Source organism: Brachyistius frenatus, unplaced genomic scaffold (genome assembly GCF_029030835.1).
Source record: "Brachyistius frenatus isolate BFR_SWC_R1_liver_20210118 unplaced genomic scaffold, ASM2903083v1 Contig_33, whole genome shotgun sequence".
NCBI lineage: Eukaryota > Metazoa > Chordata > Actinopteri > Embiotocidae > Brachyistius > Brachyistius frenatus.
The window spans coordinates 2,013,028-2,034,315 of record NW_027210632.1 but is presented as its reverse complement, the minus strand read 5'-3'; the positions used below and the strand labels follow the sequence as shown (position 1 = coordinate 2,034,315).

General features: G+C 40.4%; 1 protein-coding gene across 1 annotated transcript in view; it reads left to right on the top strand.

Moving 5' to 3' along the window:
- The window catches only part of plxna4 (plexin A4), a 234,879-nt gene that overhangs the window by 154,990 nt on the left and 58,601 nt on the right, over positions 1 to 21,288 (top strand). The window contains exons 6-9 of the mRNA XM_069700337.1: positions 13,252 to 13,375; positions 17,026 to 17,179; positions 19,741 to 19,840; positions 20,209 to 20,323. Coding sequence (XP_069556438.1) covers positions 13,252 to 13,375; positions 17,026 to 17,179; positions 19,741 to 19,840; positions 20,209 to 20,323 — 493 coding nt within the window. The remainder of the gene's footprint in view (positions 1 to 13,251; positions 13,376 to 17,025; positions 17,180 to 19,740; positions 19,841 to 20,208; positions 20,324 to 21,288) is intronic.

Genomic DNA, 21,288 nt, shown 5'->3' with positions numbered 1-21,288 from the left:
CACACACACACACACTCACACACTCCGCTTGAGTGTCTTTGCAGAATAAAATGTTATTTATATTTTCTAAGACATTACTTTGAAAAAACAGATTGACACCTGAAAAAAATATTTATGGCTGGATAGCTGGATATAAGGGTCAATAGGTAGATGGCAAATATAATAATACAGAGTGTCTCTGCTGAACCATGAACTCCAGAAAGGAGAAGTTCAGTCAGAAATAATAATTACTAACTACACAACAGCTGGAAAGTTGGAAACTAAAGTTTGGATTGTTATTTGACAGACATAAGATCTTCAAAATGTGGAGGTCATTGAATAACGGCAAAACAACACAGTCTCCAAAACTCCACTATCCTTTTGTTTTCTGTATTTATACTTCAGTAATGATTGATAAACCAAAAGCACAAAATCTTCTTATAGGCTTCCCTCTGGCTCTGTGATTGGCTAGGAGCCCTACTCAGTCATAGCTTGAATTGATTAACCTGCCATTATGATAGAAAGCCAAAGGGAAAACCAAGGAATGAGCTCCACAAGTGAAAGCCAGTAATTTGATGCTGTAAGCCCACAGGGACCGTCTGCAGTGCTGTAGACAAAGGGGACAATGGATAGATATATTGTGAATTATAGGAGGATAGTCTTTTTAATACTCAATGCAGTGCTATCTTGTGAAATGTTTTCCCTGGCCTGGCCAAGGTTAAAGCTATTTCTACAAAGAATAAAGACAGGCACCCTGCCTACTACGCTGACAACAGACCAAAGGCTCAAACAATGCATCTTTAATAACATATAGCAAATAGGCCAAAGGAAGTCACACTCTTACACACTCTCCCACCCACACTTACTTTGAGCTGAAAGGAGGGGTGTTGAGTGGAAGGATAGCAAGCAGTTCCTCTTCAAAAGTGTTCTTCCAGATAGTTTGTTGTTGCAATCAACCTTGAAATCACCTCACTGGTCTGAGAAAAAACAGAATTGCAAGCTTCCCCTCACCCTCTCACTCACTCACTCGCACACACACACACACACACACACACACACACACACACACACACACACACACACACACACACACACACACACACACACACACACACACACACACACACACACACACACACACACACACTCTCTATCAGCATTGCCTTTATTTACTCTATAGATTGGTGAGAGGAGCTGTTAGAGAGAACACCGGGGGAAGAGGAGAAAGGCAATCAATATTACAGGAGAGGAAATCAACAGGAGTGGATGGGGCACCTGTTCATGTGTGTGTGTGTGTGTGTGTGTGTGTGTGTGTGTGTGTGTGTGTGTGTGTGTGTGTGTGTGTGTGTGTGTGTGTGTGTGTGTGTGTGTGTGTGTGTGTGTGCGTGTGTGCGTGTCCGCGTATGTCTGCTTCTCTGATAGCAGTCATATTGTCTTTGACAAACACTGACCATTCAGTTAGAAAGGCACATCTCTTCAATAATCACCCCAAGTTTGACTTTGAATGTACGAGTGTAGGGCATAAAGATTTGCTCCTATTTGTCCTTACAACTATGTATCGCATCCCATAACCTCCAGTATACTGGATATCTCTTTTGAGCCCCACTTCGAAAAATTTGCATCAGATGTCCTCCCCTGCAGTGAGCCCTGACACTATTCGTGTAGACCCGGAGCCTCACCTGTCAAGTAAACTGTCTTGGCCTGCTTCTGCTCACTTCTGCTGAGATGCACAACTTATGCTAATGCCTATCTAGCTTGGCAGGTGAAAAGAAAGTTTTCACTCCTATCAGCCTTCTCATCCTTTCCCTTTCTTTTCACTCTTTTACCATTGACATTAGATGTCATACTCTGTCAATCAGAGGGGGTCTCAAGAAGATTACCTCGAAGGGAGTATGTAAGAGGTCTTTGGGAGGCATATGCTTAGGCAATTGTATATTGTTGCAGTTACCATTATTTTTGTTCAACACAAAATGCATTAAAGAAACCTTCAGTATTGCAAAATAACATATTTGTTGTGTAGTAAATGACTAACCCTGGTCAAGATGGTATTTATATATTGTAGTCCAAAAACATGTTTTAAATCACTTTTGCATGACTTTGCATGTTCCTTTAGACACCTGGGGTTTGGTATCTTACGGTTTTTGTTTAGAGTAAATTTTCCATCTGTTATAGCATATTACTTTATAATGGATTTCCTTCCACACTTCAGCTTTCCAAGTAAGGCCCAGGCACTTCTGCACTGAGCCAATATGCCATAAAGACATTACAGCCACGTTGCGGATATGTTACCTCCCGTAACGCCGGTCTGTCAGCTGTCAGTTTTGTAAGTTATTAACTAGGCTGTCAACACGCCTGTCGTGCATGACAGCCAGACAGATTGGAAACCATATTTGGAGAAGTACTATTGTCAAAATGAATGTCATCATATTTGGCATGGATGTTGAGAATATCTCACATAACTGTGTTATCATTGTCAATTTGGAGCAAGTAGTGCTAATGTTGCAATATCTTCACATTGATAATTGGTTTGACATATCTCAATCTCTGCTTTTGGCTGTGATAGTGGTAATAGTCCCTGAACACTGAAATCTTTGTCTCACTTTTTCACTTTCTCTGCTCTCTTCACTATCATTCAAATCACTCTCCATCTCCAGCTGGCTTATCATACACTTTACATTTGTGTGTACATGTGTTATCTGTGCTTCCATTAGTCCACTCACAGTCTGCAGTTTTTAAATCTATGCATCATCAGTTCCAGTTTGGTGCATTTTATCCATATTTTTGCGTGCGTGCACGTGTGTGTGTGTGTGTGTGTGTGTGTGTGTGTGTGTGTGTGTGTGTGTGTGTGTGTGTGTGTGTGTGTGTGTGTGTGTGTGTGTGTGTGTGTGTGTGTGTGTGTGTGTGTCAGAGACTTGTCTGCCCATAAACAGCATCACTCTCCAACTCCTTCTAACTCCTTTCATCTGTTCCTCCAAACACTCATAAGTATTGATCCTTCGTTCCTCAAGTCGAATGTGGACAGTAAAGTCAACTGTGCCACAGGTAAATGCCTTCTCCTCTCCTAGTTCATTAGATAAGGTCTGTCGATACAACCAATAGTAAATGTCTGAAGATCACTGTGCCCTTTAAAATATAACAGGTTTAAATCTGCTTGATAACTTTGGAGCACCAATATGTTTTATCAGATTGAACAACAACAAGAAATCAAAATGCCTGAATAAAGTTGTATGCTGGAGACACACAATCACGCCCTAGTAATCATTCGTCAAACATATGTACAAGCTTATTAGGAGGATACAAAAAGTTCAGGAAGTCATTAGTAAACACACAAAATGGCTGATAAATCTTGCAAGTCAATGCTGCAAGCTCCTTGTCTTCTCAATCCTTTGTATTCCCAAGACATCTTTGGTGCTGTCAAACGAATAACCTTTTCGGAGGGAAAAGCTAATTGGCAGATCCGTTGAATGTTTTTTTTCTTTTTCTCTCCCCTCTTTTCTGTCTGGTACATTAATTCTGCACCACCACTACCTGTCGCTGTGTTCACAACCATCCGTTACCTCAGCATGCTCATTACTGTGGTATGCCGCACTAATGCTAATTAAACTGCAGCACTACAATTACCATGCTACCGAGGGCTCATTGTGTTTGGTAGCGGCGACCAATAGCTTACCCCTGGAGACAGCCATAAGTGCTTTGAAAAATATTGTTAGTGAAGAAAGACACATTAACTCAAAAAGTTTTTGCAGAATTAGGAAGCATCAGATCAGAAGCCAAGCTATAAAGTATGGAGGCTGACACTCCATAAATTATGTGTCTTCATTGCCTGTTTGAATGCACAATAGTGGTGCGGCATGCTGTTGAGCATTGTAGTCTTCATTTAAACTTACTGTTCTTACAGTTTTATGTTTTGCTGGCAACTGAATGACTGAAAATATGACCTGTTAACAATTATCCTCTTAACATTTGGACTGGATTTGAGCATTTCCTGTCACTGACAGGCTCCCAATTATAGAATATAGATGGAAAATCTTAGCCTTTCTATAGTTTCATAATTTAGGCTTCACATCTGTATCCACTCTGGAAACTCTGCACTTTGAATCTCCTCTGAGATGCATTTTACAGATTAGAACATCTTTAACTTTATATTAAAAAAAAAAAAAAAAAGCTTTTCACATTATGACTGACCTATATGATTTTAGAGCCCTTGCATCATAACTTAAGCTACTTACAATTTGTTGCAGCCATGTCAATACACAGCTCTGCCCAGTATTCCCAAGTGGATGAGCTCGATTTGGTATTAAATAGTGTAAAAAATGACTTGACCAACTCTCAACTTTGAATTTATTCAAAGTTGTTTCTTTGATCTTGAGATTCTTGCATTCATGCCATTGCTCTGGTGTCTGTGCCCAGGGGACGATGGCCATCCCCTGTGCATGGGCGACTGCTTTCACCCCTTACCCTCACCCTCCACCTCTTGGTGGGTGCTAAGGAAAGTTGAGGGACGGGAACAAGGCCAAGAAGTGACAGAGGTATCAAGATGGAACGGAGTGCTACACATCCCAGTTCCCTCTCGGCTGTCACCATCATAGTGTGAAGACACACACACACACACACACACACACACACACACACACACACACACACACACACACACACACACACACACACACACACACACACATTCGCAAGGACACACGCAACAGCTGCACGTCCACTTTTAAGTCAGGACCATTGCTCACTGTCACCTATTGTCACTCCACCGCACGCAGGGAAACACAGACACTGGGAAATGGACATGCACACACAAACACACACTCACAGTGGGGAAGGTGTCTCGCTTTTGTCCGGCAGAGCGTGAACCACACACAGAGACTGACATGAAACAGAGACGATGAATGAGAGATGTGGTGACAGTCAGAGGAAGAGAAGATATATGTTGATGTATTCCAAGCGATAAGAGGAGTCAGTGGCACCGGAGAGAAAGAGGGGTTATATAAATTCACAACCAAAGAGAGCAGGGATTAGAAATCATCTGGTGAAGAGCATAAATTAAACTCCCGAAGCAGGTACTCCAGTTGAGGATGTGCGGGTAAACACGCACAGAGTTTATGGCTCATCTTGACTATGACGTAGCGTCCCTCTGGGAGAAGGTACTCTGGCCCGTCACCTCACATGTCCCATCACATAGTCGTTGCCACAGCAACAGCAGCATAGTAACATCATAATAACCATGTTATATAATCCAACAGTAATCTCTAGTGATGTTTCAGCAGTAATGTCAGATAGTATTGACAGTGAGATTACTCATACAAGCCTAGCGTTACATCAGTGTGTAACTGCTTTTATCAAAGATTAATCCAAAAGCTAGATAACTTTGAGCTGTGTTTAATATTGAGATATTATTTATGATGAGTGTCATTCAAATTTCAGACATGCCACTGACTTAAGCTTCAGTCTGACAGCTACATACACAGAGTGGGGTTTTCTCCCAAAAAAAAAGAAAAAAAAAAAAAAAGGTCTTATTCTCTATTCTGTTTGAAATCTTAGTGGATATTTTCCATGTTAAGTGTGTTTTATCTACTTAAAACCATTTATGACTACGCGGCTAGACAAGCTCTTGGGTGAGACTGTGCGAAAGGAAATCTTCAGGCAAAGAAAATATTGATAACAGAGTGTTAAGAAGATGTATTAGGCAAGATCATTTCCTAAGCGCCACGTCTGAGAGGTGTGAAGTCTGTGCCTGGCTGTTTTTAGTGTCCTCAAGTCTGAATAATCATAATTCCAGTGCTACTGCAAATGTTGGTCAGAAATGCGTTTTTTTTTTTTTTTTTTCATATTAGTTAGCGAAAATACAAGATAACAAAAATATAAGATACATTTGTATCTCCATCATACATAGTATTCACACACGTCAGAGACCTGTAAGTGCTCTAATCACAACCATAGAAAATGATAAGCATGGTTTCAATGTGTCCTCTTATTCAGACTTACAAACTGCCTTTTGGCTGTTAATAAAAACACCTTAACTCCATCAGCTGAATATTGACCGCCCAGATCAATAGTATAATTTGCTGCTGTCTATGACTGCACACATGGAGGATTATAATGCAATGTAGATAAAAAAAATTTTTTTTTTAAAAGTCAAGTGTGCTGTTGAGATTCTATTGGAGGAAAAAAGCCCTGTGCTATCACCCTCAGGGCAGCAAAAAAAAAAAACATAATCAAACAGGGGAGTTAAATTTGCAAACACCTCTGGAAACACTATCGATGCACTGCTGTAGTAAAATATAATTTTCCCCTGTCAGTGCCTAGTGAGTGAGCTGTTTTGAAAATGTTCCAATAGTAGCTTTAAAACCCTTTGTCCACTTTAACCCATCTAAGCTATCACATTACTTCAATGTTGTCATCTTCAAATACAACAAATGAGCAATCTAAGGCCTTCCAGTAACAACTAAAAGTAAAGAAGATGCACATTATAAAATGTACAAATAGTGCAGCTAGCTGGATGATTTTTTTTTTATTATTATTTTTAAATGATTCAATAAGAACTTGGGTAAAGAATTAATAAAAAGCTAGTGACTTGTCCCCATCCACCCCCCCACCCCCACATAAACACCAAGATGTCTTTGAGCCAGACAGATAAAGCTGTTTCATATAGAGAACACGGCATAATGGCATCTTCCGCGGCAGCGGTGGCACCACATATGCTAGATAAACAATCTAATAAGCCTGCAAAACTGTGCCACCCTTAGATACCTTTGCCAGGGGGCTGTTTGTTTGTTGGTATGTGTGAGTGAGATAGAGAAATGAAGGAAGTTCGTGGCACAGCTTTTGACCGCTGCTAAAATTGAGCAGCACTAGAAGTTACAGCACACAGAAACAGCTGCTAATTGATGCACAGATGCCCCAGGCGGACGCTGCCCATCACCACCTAGTTCTAGTGCAGTTGTGTGTGTGTGTGTGTGTGTGTGTGTGTGTGTGTGTGTGTGTGTGTGTGTGTGTGTGTGTGTGTGTGTGTGTGTGTGTGTGTGTGTGTGTGTGTGTGTGTGTGTGTGTGTGTGTGTGTGTGTGTGTGTGTGTGTGACTCGGGTCTCTGGGAAATAATAACTGCTAATAGCCATTACTTGTTCAAATGGTTAGGAAACATTGATAAAATCAGGGTCTCTCCATGCCTCACTCTGTTTTTATATATGTATACATTAAAAGATGAATTTATCTCATATGGGTTTATACTTGTGTGAACTCCCAGTAGCGGTGTTACCGTATAATTTTCCGCTCAGTTGGAGTTCTTGCTTTAGTACTATGCAAAGGGGATAGTTCAGAGATTTCTACAACTGCGGGTAACCACTCTGCACTTTTCGTGTCTTCGGGCCTTATTAAAGACATATATTGTGTGTGTGTGTGTGTGTGTGTGTGTGTGTGTGTGTGTGTGTGTGTGTGTGTGTGTGTGTGTGTGTGTGTGTGTGTGTGTGTGTGTGTGTGTGTGTGTGTGTGTGTGTGTGTGTGTGAGAGAGAGGGTTCATTTCTGCATGTGTGTGTCCACACAAACTGGAGTAACAGGGTCATGGCCAGTGGGCCAGGTAATGACTCTCTCACCAGCCCCTTCATGCGGATTTCTGCTCCATGGACCACCACTCTTAATGATAGCAGAAAGAGGCACCTATGTGTGTTCGACTGTGCTCACGTGTGTTTGGTCACATGTGGGAGAGAGAGATGCAGCCAGCCTGAATGTCGATGTGTCATTTGACTGAGTCTCTGTGACACAGCTCCTGCTCTACAGTGACTTATACAGCCTGAGGCTATTAGTATGTATAGGATTCCATATGGTGTCTGATGATGCATGGGTACTATGGTAATAGGGTTTCAGTTGGACTACAGGGTGCCTATTTGTTGTGCATTGATTTGCTTTACTTAAAAAAATTATTGTACTTTCACTGTGGGGAGTTTGTTTTATTCTCTTTCTCTCAAATAGACACATATTTCCCTTTACCACTTATATACCTGATGCTTGTGTATTCAGTGTATGTGCATCTGTGTGTGTTCACGTGCGTTTGCGTGTGTTTTCCTGACATGACTATTTGATAGAGCCAAGGACGGCTGGACCTCGGCTTTCTGAGAATTTAATAGCTTTCATTTCGCAGCCTGCTTGACCTTCACCACGCCTTACATTAGTTATGCATTACACCTGAAGTTTCACATGGCCAGATGCATCTGCACCCTCTCTTTAGTTTATTCCTTCTCTATGCTCCCCTGAGACCTGCAACCTGCGCTCCTTTGATACCCGACTAGTTTCAAAGTAGTAGTTTGGAATTATGCTTTGGCCCCTTGTCTTCAAAATACTATAATTTTGTTGCTTTGTGTTATATTGAATCGGTATTCTTTTTGTGATGTTCTGTTTCTCCCAACAATCTGCACAGAAAAATGTTTTTACAGTGTATGTCTCATAATACTGGTGCACATTTCAAATAGAATAAGGTTGGGGAAAAAAATCCAAACAGCATAATATCCCATGGCAATATTTTATTGATACACCAACAAATTATGGATATCTTACTATATAGATACAAAAACACATTTGCCAGGTGCATGCAACATTTATGACAGTGTTAGTCAGTTTTCCTGGCTATCCTATGTTGCTTCAATAAAAATGATTCAAGTGAGATAAAAATAACGTTTTTAGATAAAACAGATGTTGAAGAAGGTTGTCTCTGTGTTTAATCTGAGGACATGATTAGCAGTTAATGTAAGGTACATATATTTTTTTGCAAAGTATTTAAAATCACAATAATTTTGTATCGTGATACTATTGTATTGTCGGGCCTCTGGTGTGTCCCCTCGTAAACTTCAAACCCAAATTGTGAATCAAAGAATGAATGGTTGTCAGTGATGTCCCTGCTTTAAGTTAAAGGTTATTTTTTTGGGAGTCATATGCATGTTACAGGGCCTGTAGTAACTTAGATCTATTTGAATCAATAATTCTTTGTATTTACTATGCATATTATTTGGTGTGTATGCACATACTGTACAGCAATTGAATTATCAAAAGAGCTTAATGACAAATATTTAGAGTTGAAATATTATCTACAGTACCATCTAGTTTTGAATGGCCGTGACGGCTTCGTCAGCAACAATTTCCAAGGCTAAAAATCATTCTCTGCCCTCTCGTCAGGGTCTCTCTAATTGTGTCACCTTATCAAAGGCTGGGAGAAACAAGAGTGCAGATTAGTTTCCATTCAGGGCCCATCTAATCCTTTCAGCTCGCTCTCTCATAATGTGTCATTGCCAGTCAGTCAAACAGCTCCACACAACAGCAGTGTTTACTGAGAAAATGAATAGATGTTGGACGTCTAATTCTCCACAAAAAAAAGATAGCCTGAGTCAGGCTGTTCATGAAATCTAAATCGCTTTGATGTGTGGGGTTCTTTAAATAGTCTATTCTTTGATGTTTACAAAGGGTGTGATTGTTACATATTGTTACAAATGATGCAATCTCTTTTTTCTTTCAAGGTCTGTGTGGATAGTAATTGAAAACAATTATCCAGTGCTTTGCTCTGATAATGCCCACCTCTTACATCAGTTAAAGTATGTGCTGCATTATCCTCAACGTCAATGAAGCCCCAAGTCAGCCTGAGTGGCCACATAAATTCTCCTCCACAGTGGCGTGGACACAATCCAAATCAATAGCTGTAGCTGTACTACACTTTGGTGAGCGATTCAGTCAGAATGGTAGACCACTTGTGAAAGAAAAAGGCATATCTGTTAACTGGTCACCCACTAACATGTTGGCAAGTCTGTGACCTTCTGACTCTCAGAAGAACAAAGTTACAGTCCCGGCAGGGCTATCGAGAGCCAAAGTGAAATCAGAACCTCCACGTTGTGTTCCAGAAGTAAGAAAGCTGAATTCAAAGATATTGGCATTAAAGATTAAAAAAAAAAAAAAATCCTGACTTGTGACAGAGCAGTACATTGTGTGGTTTGGTTCATATGACTAAAAAAGGAAGTTAGTGTTTTGAAAAACAATCCATCATCATTGTTTATTCTATATTTATATTTCAATGAACAGCATTTCCCATGAACAAATTGATAAAAGAGGCGAGTCCATGAACACGAAGTGAGGGGACTCGGAAGCTCAGATATATCTGTAATAACAGCAGCACAGAGAGGAGCGAACACCGTGGAATGATGGCATAATAGTGTAGACAATCACAGATTTGACTCACTGAAAGTTATTAAGGAAGTCTACCAGAAGTCCTTATTAAGAAGATAATACTCTTACAGAATGGATCCAACATCCAGTCCAAATATAGTATAGTTAGGGTGTTTGTTTTTCAAGAAAATGTCCATATTTACGACAAATCTGCATAACAAGCCAAACAAATAGCCCTATGTCCACTTTTTAGAGCAGAGTGATCTAAGTTCTCTAATGATAATGTATTAGCAGGCCCCAGTCCAGCTATGCCAGGTCTTGTTGGTGCACTCATCCACTTCCACTGCCTCATTATGTCTTGTTGTCTTGTAAATATATTAAGATACGTAATAAATCTCTGCAGATGATAAAACCTGTGGCCTGCAAATCTTGGCAAAATTGATTATTTCTCATAAACCTTTTAACAAAGTGACTCACACACATAAAAATGCTGCTCTAAAAACCTAAAAATGTTATTTGCTATGAGATCGACATTAATAAGTCTGCCACTTCCTGGTCTGCTGCTTGTTTCCTGCATCACTATACTTCTGTTCCCCGCCGTTATTTGCAGCTGCTGGCGTCTCACAGAAATGATGTCATAAACCTGGGTCATTTAAAGCTCAGCAAGACAGAGCAAACATTTATCAACCCTCAACCCATCCCTCATGAATCAAAATACTACTTGGGATTTCTGTCAGGTTTGCTTTGATTTAACTAACCTTATAGTAGTATATTATATCATGTGCAGTTAATGAACAACAAGTATGTGCCAGCTGTAAAACGTCTAACAATCCATTCCTTTAAGTTCTAAAGCAACAAGTCTTGGGACAGATATTCTAAAGGATCTATGGTTGAAGTGCCATGTCAAAATTGCATCTCATTTACACAATGGCAGCAGTTGAGAAATGTTATCAATCATGACCGAAGGCTTTTTCTTGAAGACTCTCTGCCTATGCACACTTCAGGTCTCATATGTAAGCGTTCGGATAAAGCTAATCTGAGTGCAGCTGCAGGCCTCATTCATTTACTATTGGTTTCATATTAATTTATTGTTATCAGTGTCTAATATTTGGCCCCTTGTATTTCCCTTATATCAACGTGTCTTATGACCTGATATCAACACCCCAGCATTCCCCGCATTTCAATCAACAGCATTTAGATGCATATTTACTGTAATTGTGTGCATCAGAAAGAGAGCGAGAGAAAGAAAGAGAGAGATAGTGAAAGATAGAGATGGATGAATTAATGGAGAGATTTAAACTGCTAGTTGCTGTTTTTTCCTTTTTTCATATGACTCAGTCGCACATTGTGATGATTCACTCACTGATTGTGCCAATTAACGCTGGTAGTGCAACACAGCTTTTCATTTTCATTTTTCCATGAAATTTGAGGTTTTTCTACTCAATCAAAGAGAAAATCATTACACACACATTCACAAAAAGAAACACATGTACGGGAAGTAATGACACAAAATTTCTGTTGAAGCATCTTTTTAAGATGTTGCTCTTACCCAGGTGTAAACAGCAGACCTCGGGTTTTTTTTTTAAACTGAATGTATATGTTTATTGTATGTGTGTGTGTGTGTGTGTGTGTATATATATATATATATATATATATATATACATACATATATCACCTATATATAGGTGAACATGTGGATTTGTGGGTTTTCTATGCGTGCTGTTTGCCTAAGGGCTACTTATATGATGTGGTCTTATTAAATCAGTGCTAGAAAAGGAGGCGCAGACAGCAGTGATAGAAAAGCACAAAGGAACCTGAAGCGATTAAACCCCTACTCAAACCGGCTTAGCAGGGAAAGCTTCACAGAAAGCCAACAATGGTTGCATTCCTTTAAATCGTGCTCCTCTTTTGCTTTCTTTTCCTCTCTCTCTTTCCTGCACTCTTTACCCCTCCTCCTGTTCGCGCCCTCTCTCAAACAGATTATTCCTTTTCGTCTTCTTTATGTCTGTCTTCTTTGCAGCACGTTAGGCCGCTTAACTTTACAATACTCATGTCAGGTCAAAACCCACCCTCCTTCAATCTCTCCAATTCAGGAGAAAAAGCTTCTTTATGAATAAGGTATTACTGTATCTCAGACGTCAACCACCTCAAAAGTCTTTCTTTCATTCGTTCATTATGACCTCTTCCTTTCTTTTCAGGCTTTTATTGCTCTAAAGAAGTTTTAGGGCACTATGTGGATTTGCCAGGTTGTTAATTGCACAGCAAGTTTTTGTTTAAATCAATAGGGGATTAAACTTGAATAAGTTTATGAGGGGATTAGATGAGAGCAAGTTGGTGTGTGCGTGGAGAAGAAGGTTGAGGTTATAACAGCGTTTGGGCTGGTATATTTCTCACATAATTTCTCACCAAGCATATATTTATCAACAATATAAGACTTCATCTGTTTTTTGTCAGCTGGAATATTTCATGTTAAAACTTTCCTCTGCAAGGTTGTTGGCCGGAATAAATTGCAGTTCTCATACACCTTCACCTACAAACACAGTTAGATGTTGCAGCTATGGAGAATAGCTGCAACAATAGCTGCAGTCTATCAAGGGATGGTATTTGGAACAGGAGTCAGTAAATTCATTTTACAGCACAAAGGGTCCAGTCGTCCAACTCCCCCAACCACTGTAATGGACTGGATTAGACCACCTGGTCTGGTATTAAGAGAGTGAGTAATCCATCCTGCCCCCCACCAACATCCACATCTCCACCTGCATTTGGCATTGCCCATGAATGCCAGTCATTAAGACGGCGTTACAAAGAAGGGCCTACCTCTTTCCCAGTGGGCCGGCTCCACTTCCACGTATAGAGCAGCCATTGTTTTAAATGCAACTGCTCCCACCCCAGTGGTGACTGGGCTCCCATTCACTGACCACTGTAGCTGGTACACCGCCAGAGAGGAAATATGATAAATGTGTGTAACGCCACCTGTCAGGGAGGGCTGGGACATCCCCCGTTCCCAGATGCCAACAAGTGGAAAGGGGTAAGCCCTGATCAGGTTACCGTGCGCATGTATGTGTGCACGCGCATGTGTGTATTTGTCATCCGTGAATAACGCCCCCTCTTGTGTTTTTTTGCAGGTGCGCCAGAAAGGAGAAATGTGAGCGTTCATCAGAGCCCCGGCGCTTTGCATCGGACATCAAGCAGTGTGTGCGACTCAGTGTCCACCCGAACAACATATCAGTGTCCCAGTTTAGTGTCACGGTGAGTGGATGAAAACACACTGCATCATATTTACTGGGGAAAAAAATAATTGTTTTGAGGTTTGAAAGGCACAATGTTTGCCATATTATGGCTAGCCCATCACAGTTACATATTCTTCATCCGTCAAACAATACTGGTGCTGCTTTTCCGTTCAGATGTCCTAAAACGTCTTGTCATTAACTGACTATGTTTCTTCCTTGTGCCACTTGGAATATAAAATGTGCTAAAATTGTAATTACTTGTCAATCAGTATATTTTTCTATCAGTAAAAGAAGAGACTTTAAGCATTTGGTTCAGCGGTGCCACGTTGCAATAAACAGTGAGAATAGCTGAATATGTTGCTAGTGAGAAAATCTTGTCTGGCAGATTGACAATATCACACACTCAAGCATAATTTGTAATACGATGTAATTATGCTCTAAATACTGATTAGTGGCCAGTGTTAACTCTATAATCCTGCTTCGTATCATTTTACTGCCTGCCAGCATGCATCCTTCAAATCCTGACCTCACAACTTACAGCCCTGTCCAGTGAAATCGTCTCCCAGCAAATGTCAACAATCATTAACAGCATAGAGTTTGGCTCAGCTGTGTTTATTGTGATTGTTGGCAGCTAAATGCCGCACTTTTCACCCTGGGCATTTCATTCTAAAACTGCTGCCAGATTTAAAGAGTCTGAATTGTTTTAGATTGTTTAAGTGTATTGATTAGTGTACAAGGAGTGGCGATATATTCTTACAAAAATATAACTCTGCAGGAGCTGGAGAACGACAAGTACTTGGATTATTGTTTTCATTATAGTTTTGTAACTCATTGGACTCGTTTGGACTCATAAGGAGAATGTGATACACATTGTTTGTCAATTTGATTGAAATCATTCAAATAGAACCATGAGTTTCCTCACTGTATCCGTTTGTACTACATCAGCTCTCACCCAGTCCAAAGTCCTCTTTTGATTTGCTGTTTTTTTTAAATTATTATTATTGTGACAGGAACAAATGACTTCTAATATTTGTAACTGTATGATTGTATCGTAGGTTCAGGAGAAGATTGACATGACCTAAATGCATTGTACTACTGTATACCTCTGAGGGCTTGCTATATTTCTCTATTGAACCTTAGTGTGTTGAGAAATAGACCATTTTAAAGGTAGTAACACTGAATGTCACATTTCAATTCCATTTCCTGTTTAATGGTTGTTTGGAAATGGTTTTGAATCTCATAGTTCAAGTAAGTGCATAAATATGCAATTTAATTTTCTAAAGTCAAGCCAGAATGACTCCATCTGTGGAGCTCAGAGGGTCACATGTGAGCTGTTGGTTTTCAGAGGTGCACCTCTGCATCACTCTAATGATATTCGTGTGTGTGTGTGTGTGTGTGTGTGTGTGTGTGTGTGTGTGTGTGTGTGTGTGTGTGTGTGTGTGTGTGTGTGTGTGTGTGTGTGTGTGTGTGTGTGTGTGTGCGTGTGTGTGTGTGTGTGTGTGATGTTGCCCAAGCCTGAGTCTTTAGAGTGTTTAACCTTTCTGCCGCACATATCCCATCCAGCTAAATGCCGGGCAGAGGCCTCTGGCAGACAGTCAGGGACTCCTCCTTGACCTTTGTATTATTAAATATTTGTTTGGGAAGATAAAGCACAGGAATTCGTGAGAAAAACAAGGACACTGAAGTTGTGCCCATTCTAGAAAAGGCCATTATTTTCTTTGACTTGTAATTCTCTCTGGTCGTTCATAAAAAGTTTCTTCTTGTATTCTGTAAGCTCCAGTAGGAATTATTTCTGTATGCGTCACTACAAAACCTATATGAGTTCTAACCAAAAATAGAAAAATGTTCTCATATGTCATTAGTATGATTTTATACATTACAATAAATTATCGGCAATGGCATTTGTTAACTTAGGACTTACTTTATTATACTTAATGTAAAATAATATAAAGTTCAAGTCAAAATATTTGTATCTCCTGCCTTTTGAAGCATCTGAGTGCTTTTGAATAAATTCTCTATGCAGCTGGAATATTTTTTTCACCATGGCAACATTAACAGCATCACATACTCCCAGCAGCAGACTTCGTGTTTTAGAAATGACAGGAGGCCATTTGTGCTGTATGTGTGGTGGATGTTTCAGTTAACTCAAGTATGTTATTTTCATATTTATGTGGCTGTGCTGTGGCTGGACTTATCTGTGACTACTCGAAATGTAATTGAGGAAGCTCTTGGTCTGGCTGCATTGCCTTCTTTTAAAAGGAAAAATAAATAAAAGCGAGAGATGTAGAAGGTGAGAAGGGAGAGTGTGTGTAAGAGATTGAAGCCCAGTCATGCACTTCTATTTTATGTGGGATGCTATGTATCTGTTCACAACGGCTCTGTCTCCTTTTTATTAAACAGCAATATAAAAACAGTGCAGGTCAGCCCTTCTCTGTCGCTGAGGCAGCTTTCAGCGTCACATCACAAGTGTATGGTGAGCCATGCCGCGAATCAATGCTTAGACCAGGGCCCATTTGCAGACACAGTTCCCATCAATATGTATATTTTGGTCTTGACCCTACTCCACCTGCCTCCACAGACCTGTTTTTTTCTTCTCCTTTTATTCAAGGACAGTTTTTTTGTTCTTCTTTTGTCCTTCTGCTTCACCTGAAACTGTTTTTTTCCCCCTGAGGTACAGAGAGCTTACACAGCAGTTTCAAATCAAGTGGGGAAATTTGCATTCTTTATTTCCTAAAGAGTCCTCTTTTCCCTCGCTGTCCAGCAGTCTGTGTGCCTGAACCTTTCTCCTCTCTTTAATTGTTCACTGCCGCATGTGTTCACCTCAGTCCTCCTACTATTTTTCCTCCTCTAACCTCTTTTCATAATGTACTTAATTTCTGCCATCTCCTCCTCGCTCCATACTTTGTGCTTGTGTCATTTCTTTCACTTCATCCTCCGAACACTTTGCACTAGAGCCACAGAGTCGGGACAGAATGTGAAATCCCTCCAGCTCATATATGCCACAAAGCATTATGGGAGGTTGCTGGGAAGGTAGTAGTGCTTGTGGCCATCAGAAATGGCCTGTTAAGGTGGCTCTGATTTCAGTTTGAAGTCAATCTATGTATCTCTGCAGCCGAGTGTTTTGATGTTGTTTGGACATCTGGCCAGGATGTGCATCTGATGCTTCATTCAAGAATCCCCCAGTGGCTCCTCTGGCCGCTGACCATGCTGCAGATGGATCTTTACTCTGCACAGAACTTGCAGCTGTTCCTCTCCTCAGCAATATTGGGTTTCAGTCACATTTGAAGAACATATTGACTCCAAAACTGATCTGAAGGTCTCAGATGTGTCAGCACTGTAGCCAAACAACAGTTGGGGCACATATCGAACTTATTTGTCTCTGACCACAGGAGAAATTACAAAATGCATGCTTCATCACTAGTATTTTAAACTGATGAATCATTTTCACAGTGTGATTATCTGCTGTTGTTTATATGAAGCCATTGAAACTTAACTGAATCCTCCATATCTTCATTATCTGTAGCTGGTGCTATCAGCTACTAATCACTTTCATATTGTGTTTATTACATCAGTCCATGCAATTGCTGTTCATCAAATATATAGTATAGATTAATATTTTATAGAATACTGTCAGCTTGTAACACACTTCTCTATATTTCTCTTCTGCAGTTGGTGTTGGAAGCCCATAATGTCCCGGAGCTTTCAGCAGGTGTCAACTGTACCTTCCAGGACCTGGCTGAGATGAACGGCTTGGTGGAGGGAAACCGGATTAAGTGCTTCTCCCCTGCTGAGAAGGAAATGCCACGCATTATCGTTGACAAAGGTGAAATGTCTAAAAGAAACAAATTGATCAGAACTTTAAATATTCCACACAATCAAGTGGTGCATTTCACAGTTTGGGCTTTTTGATGTTTGAATTATGAACATATACAGAACATGTCTCTGTATATGGAATTAGAGCCTGTGATCTGGAGGGTACAAGCTGATAATATCAGGAATCAGCTAGTTGTCTACATTAGAGAACATGTTGAATACAAACATGCTCATCTGTCAAGGAGGCACACAATCATCTGGATGTTTCCCCTTCAGTCAGAAGTATGCTACTCCTAGGGCAACGAGTGTTCTATGAATTTTTGTTTTCTGGTTGCCATCAGTTACTCAGCAGGCCTTGGAGCACTGCCTTAGGACATGTTTAGTAATTGAATGAACATTAGTCATTAGTCTGCTGTGGTATTTATTTACCTCCCTCCCTCAACGTGATGGGACCCCAGTTAAATTCAGTGCAAAAAGGAGAATATCAAGCTGCACAGTCAAGTGTTCCTCCTACAGCGTTTCAACTAACATCAAGCCAGGAGATTAGAGAGTTCCCACAGACGGTGTCACCATTTCCATTGCTTGTGAGAGACAAACAGTTGAAACATTTCTACCAATATTCATTCACACACAAAGAATGGAAGATATTTTTATTTTTCTCTTTTATTTCCCCTGCTCCTCACCTCCCCTCTCTGGGGTTGGCAAAGCGTCGTCTAATTGAACAAAGCTCCCATCTGGGAATGTTCTGTCTGCAGGCAGACAATCCTTCACCACCCGCCCTTATGTGGCCTCGTGTAGAGATAATGAAAATGCAATTTTTCCATATTTTCTTTAAAAAAAAAAGCAGAAAAAGATGGGGATCTATCAATTATATTAAAATTTACATTCCAAGTAATGATCAGGTGATTTTTAGACTACTGATGTGTGAGCTCTAAAGAACACGGTATGCACAACTGCCCGTGTCATTTTCAAAAATGTAATCTATTTGTTGGTTAGATATTAAATTCAAAAGCAAAAACCTGCGAGTGAGACCTTTTTGGTCTTGGCTGTACACGCACACACACACAGACACATATATTCACATTTCCTTTCATTAATTCAGTGCGCCCACAAGAGCAGAAGAATTTCGCACACATACACGGTCATAAACAAACACATTAGACCGTTACAATAAAGTAATCTACAATCAGACTGCACATATGTACAGATGTGCAGCTGACAGTGAGCCTGAGGGTGCTTTGGGGAATTAAAAAAACATTTGTTTAGTGTTTGCCATGTCAGCCACATGTAAAGCTAGTAATATTGCAGTCATGCAAACATAGATGTGTAAATATGTAATCTGAGACACGCATGATTGAGGCATACGGCATTTCTCCTTAATTTTTGCGTATTTCAAACATTCCCAAACACACACGATTTTCTTGTTGTAGGAGGAGAAAAATCTTTCACATATTTGAATCTTTTATTTTCCATTTTTACCAGTACTCATTAGTCTCAGCTTGGTTGAAAGAGAGAGAAGGGAAAACGACGGATGGAGTGAAGAGAGAGGGAGGGATAGATAGTGTTAGCAGGCTTCAAGGTAACATTTAGGTGGCCTAATTAGGACAGATCCGCTGTCAGCGGTGCTTTGCTGTGATTGATGAATGATTCCTTCTTTGTTGGCGAGATGGAGGGAGACACAGGGGAGAAGAAGGAGTCGCAGTGTGGAAGGAAGTGAAGAGACCTGTGTGTAGAGATAGAGTGGGGATGAGAGAAAGAGAGGTACGTAGGTAGTGCAGAGAGGTAGAGCAGTTATATGTGTGGATGTGCTGTTGAATTAAACATGAACTCCTTCATTAGTGCCAGACAAAAGGACACACCAAATACAGATGAGGGAGGCGCAAGCTTGTATACACACACACACACACACACACACACACACACACACACACACACACACACACACACACACACACACACACGTTTATGTTTCATCTTCTCCCTTTACCTTGTCAAAGACACCCTCAAAGACTTTTCTGGGGGAATATTGTACATCCCAAGGGAAATTTGTGTGCACCAACTTTTGTTTCTTGTAAGACGACTGGAATAGGAAGACTTAACCCAACAAAGCCCTTCTACTCTCCCTCTCTCTCAAGATACTGCCTTTACCAGTGCAACAAGCTGATCACTTGTGGCTCTAAGAAGTGCAGTCATCTTCTCCTTCTGGGAAAAACTAACGTGACTCGACACTGAAAAGGGGTTTTTGAATAAGTGAATGAAATCATTATTATACAAGTCAGGGCTCTTTAAATGTGTCTACTCACTGCTTATGCCAGAAAAGTAGCTGTGACATGTTACCATTACCATTATAATACTGTTTTTGTTTCCCCTATTTGTTTCAAGAGTTGAATGAAACTGTCAGTAATGGGTTTAGTAAATGTGCGCTGGAACAAAAGCAATTCTTGCTTCTGTTCTTATTCTTTTTGTCTTTTTCTTGCTTTTTTTATGGGAGTACAGAACATCCTGTCTCTCTCTGTAAATCAAACTGCAATTTTTTTTTATTTTTTTATTACTGTGATCTGTTTTCTGTAGGTGACCACCAGATTGTTCAGCTCTATCTCAAGTCCAAAGAGACAGGCCTGGCATTTGCAAACACAAGTTTTGTCTTCTACAACTGTAGCGTGCACAAGTCGTAAGTCTGTCTCTACTCACAGCTTTAAAATGCACCTCAATTAAAGTATTCAACAATGTGTAATTTACTTTTTCCATGTACCAATTTCTGAGTGCCAGAAGTAAATATTTCACCAGATTGGTCAAGGCTTGCAGTATTTGTAGTCAATTTGTGTGTGTCTCTCTCTTGGCATTTAAAGTTGGAACTTGCTAGTAGGTAGCTTGTCGTAATTCTAATCCTTCATATTGATGAAAAAAAACTGACATTGATTCTTCAGATGTTGAAATTGTGTTGTATAAATAAATAAGAGGGCCTGTTGAGCTTTAGTTTTTCAGTGTATTTGCTGCAGTTCAGTGCTAATTCAAGACTCTACTCTGCTCTCCTTTCAGGTGTCTGTCATGTGTGAGCAGTCCCTACCAGTGCCACTGGTGTAAATACAGACATGACTGCACCCACGACCCTCGCACATGTTCCTTCCAGGAGGGACGAGTCAAGAAGCCTGAGGTGAGTCCTAAACAAGGGCTGAGGTTTCTGTGTTGTTTCCAAGCTGCTCAGACATCAAGTCCCTTTGTAGACCACTGTGCACTAAGGAGGGAAACTCATGCCAGACCTAGACAAGGCTCTGGAACAAGGCAGGGATTGTGGGAGTGTTTTTTTTTTTTTTTTTATGTTAAACTTGTTGTTGAGCTGTTGTCAAGGGGCCCAAATTTTCTAGCAGTCCCTCTGCCTATAGATTTAAAAACTGTCAAAATGTAGCCCATGTAGACAATGTCTACAAATCCCTGTAGTTTTTTTTATTGCTGCCCAGCTCCATCCAGCCTCTTCATATTGAGCCAGCAAAGTTATAAAACATGGTGAAAAAAATTGAGGGGAAATGTTTGACTATGGGAGACTAATAGCTATCGTTCGAGGTTTTGCATGCAAAAAGAGTTCTGTTAAAAGGATTGAGACACCTTTCAGCTGTAGTGCTTCCATTTGGCATGAGTCTCTTGGCATGTCTCGCTCTTGACTGCACATCAAAGGGCAGTGGAAGCTAATAAAACTGAGTCATTTCCACTGGCCCATCCCTATTCGCTGCGACAGCTTAGTCTGTGTGAATTATCAATAGTATTGGCAGCCAGTTCTACTCCCGTCGAAGCAGAGCCCACTGTAATTAGGCTGCTCTGCTGCAGAGGACAAGGCACTCACTGGATGGGGGAACATTCAGTAAATGCCCCCAACCTAGCCACTCCCCATCCGACAAGGAGGTTCACTCTGATTTAGAGTCACTGCAACAGTAGTAGCCTTTAGGGCAAACCAAGCAGGTTAGTGTCTATGCTGTGTTGTGGGGTTGTAGGTACAGCATGTTTGGGTGTTTGCATTCTTCTATTTATATTTATGCATATATGTACCATATATATATATATACATATGTATATATGTGTGTGTGTGTGTGTGTGTGTGTGTGTGTGTGTGTGTGTGTGTGTGTG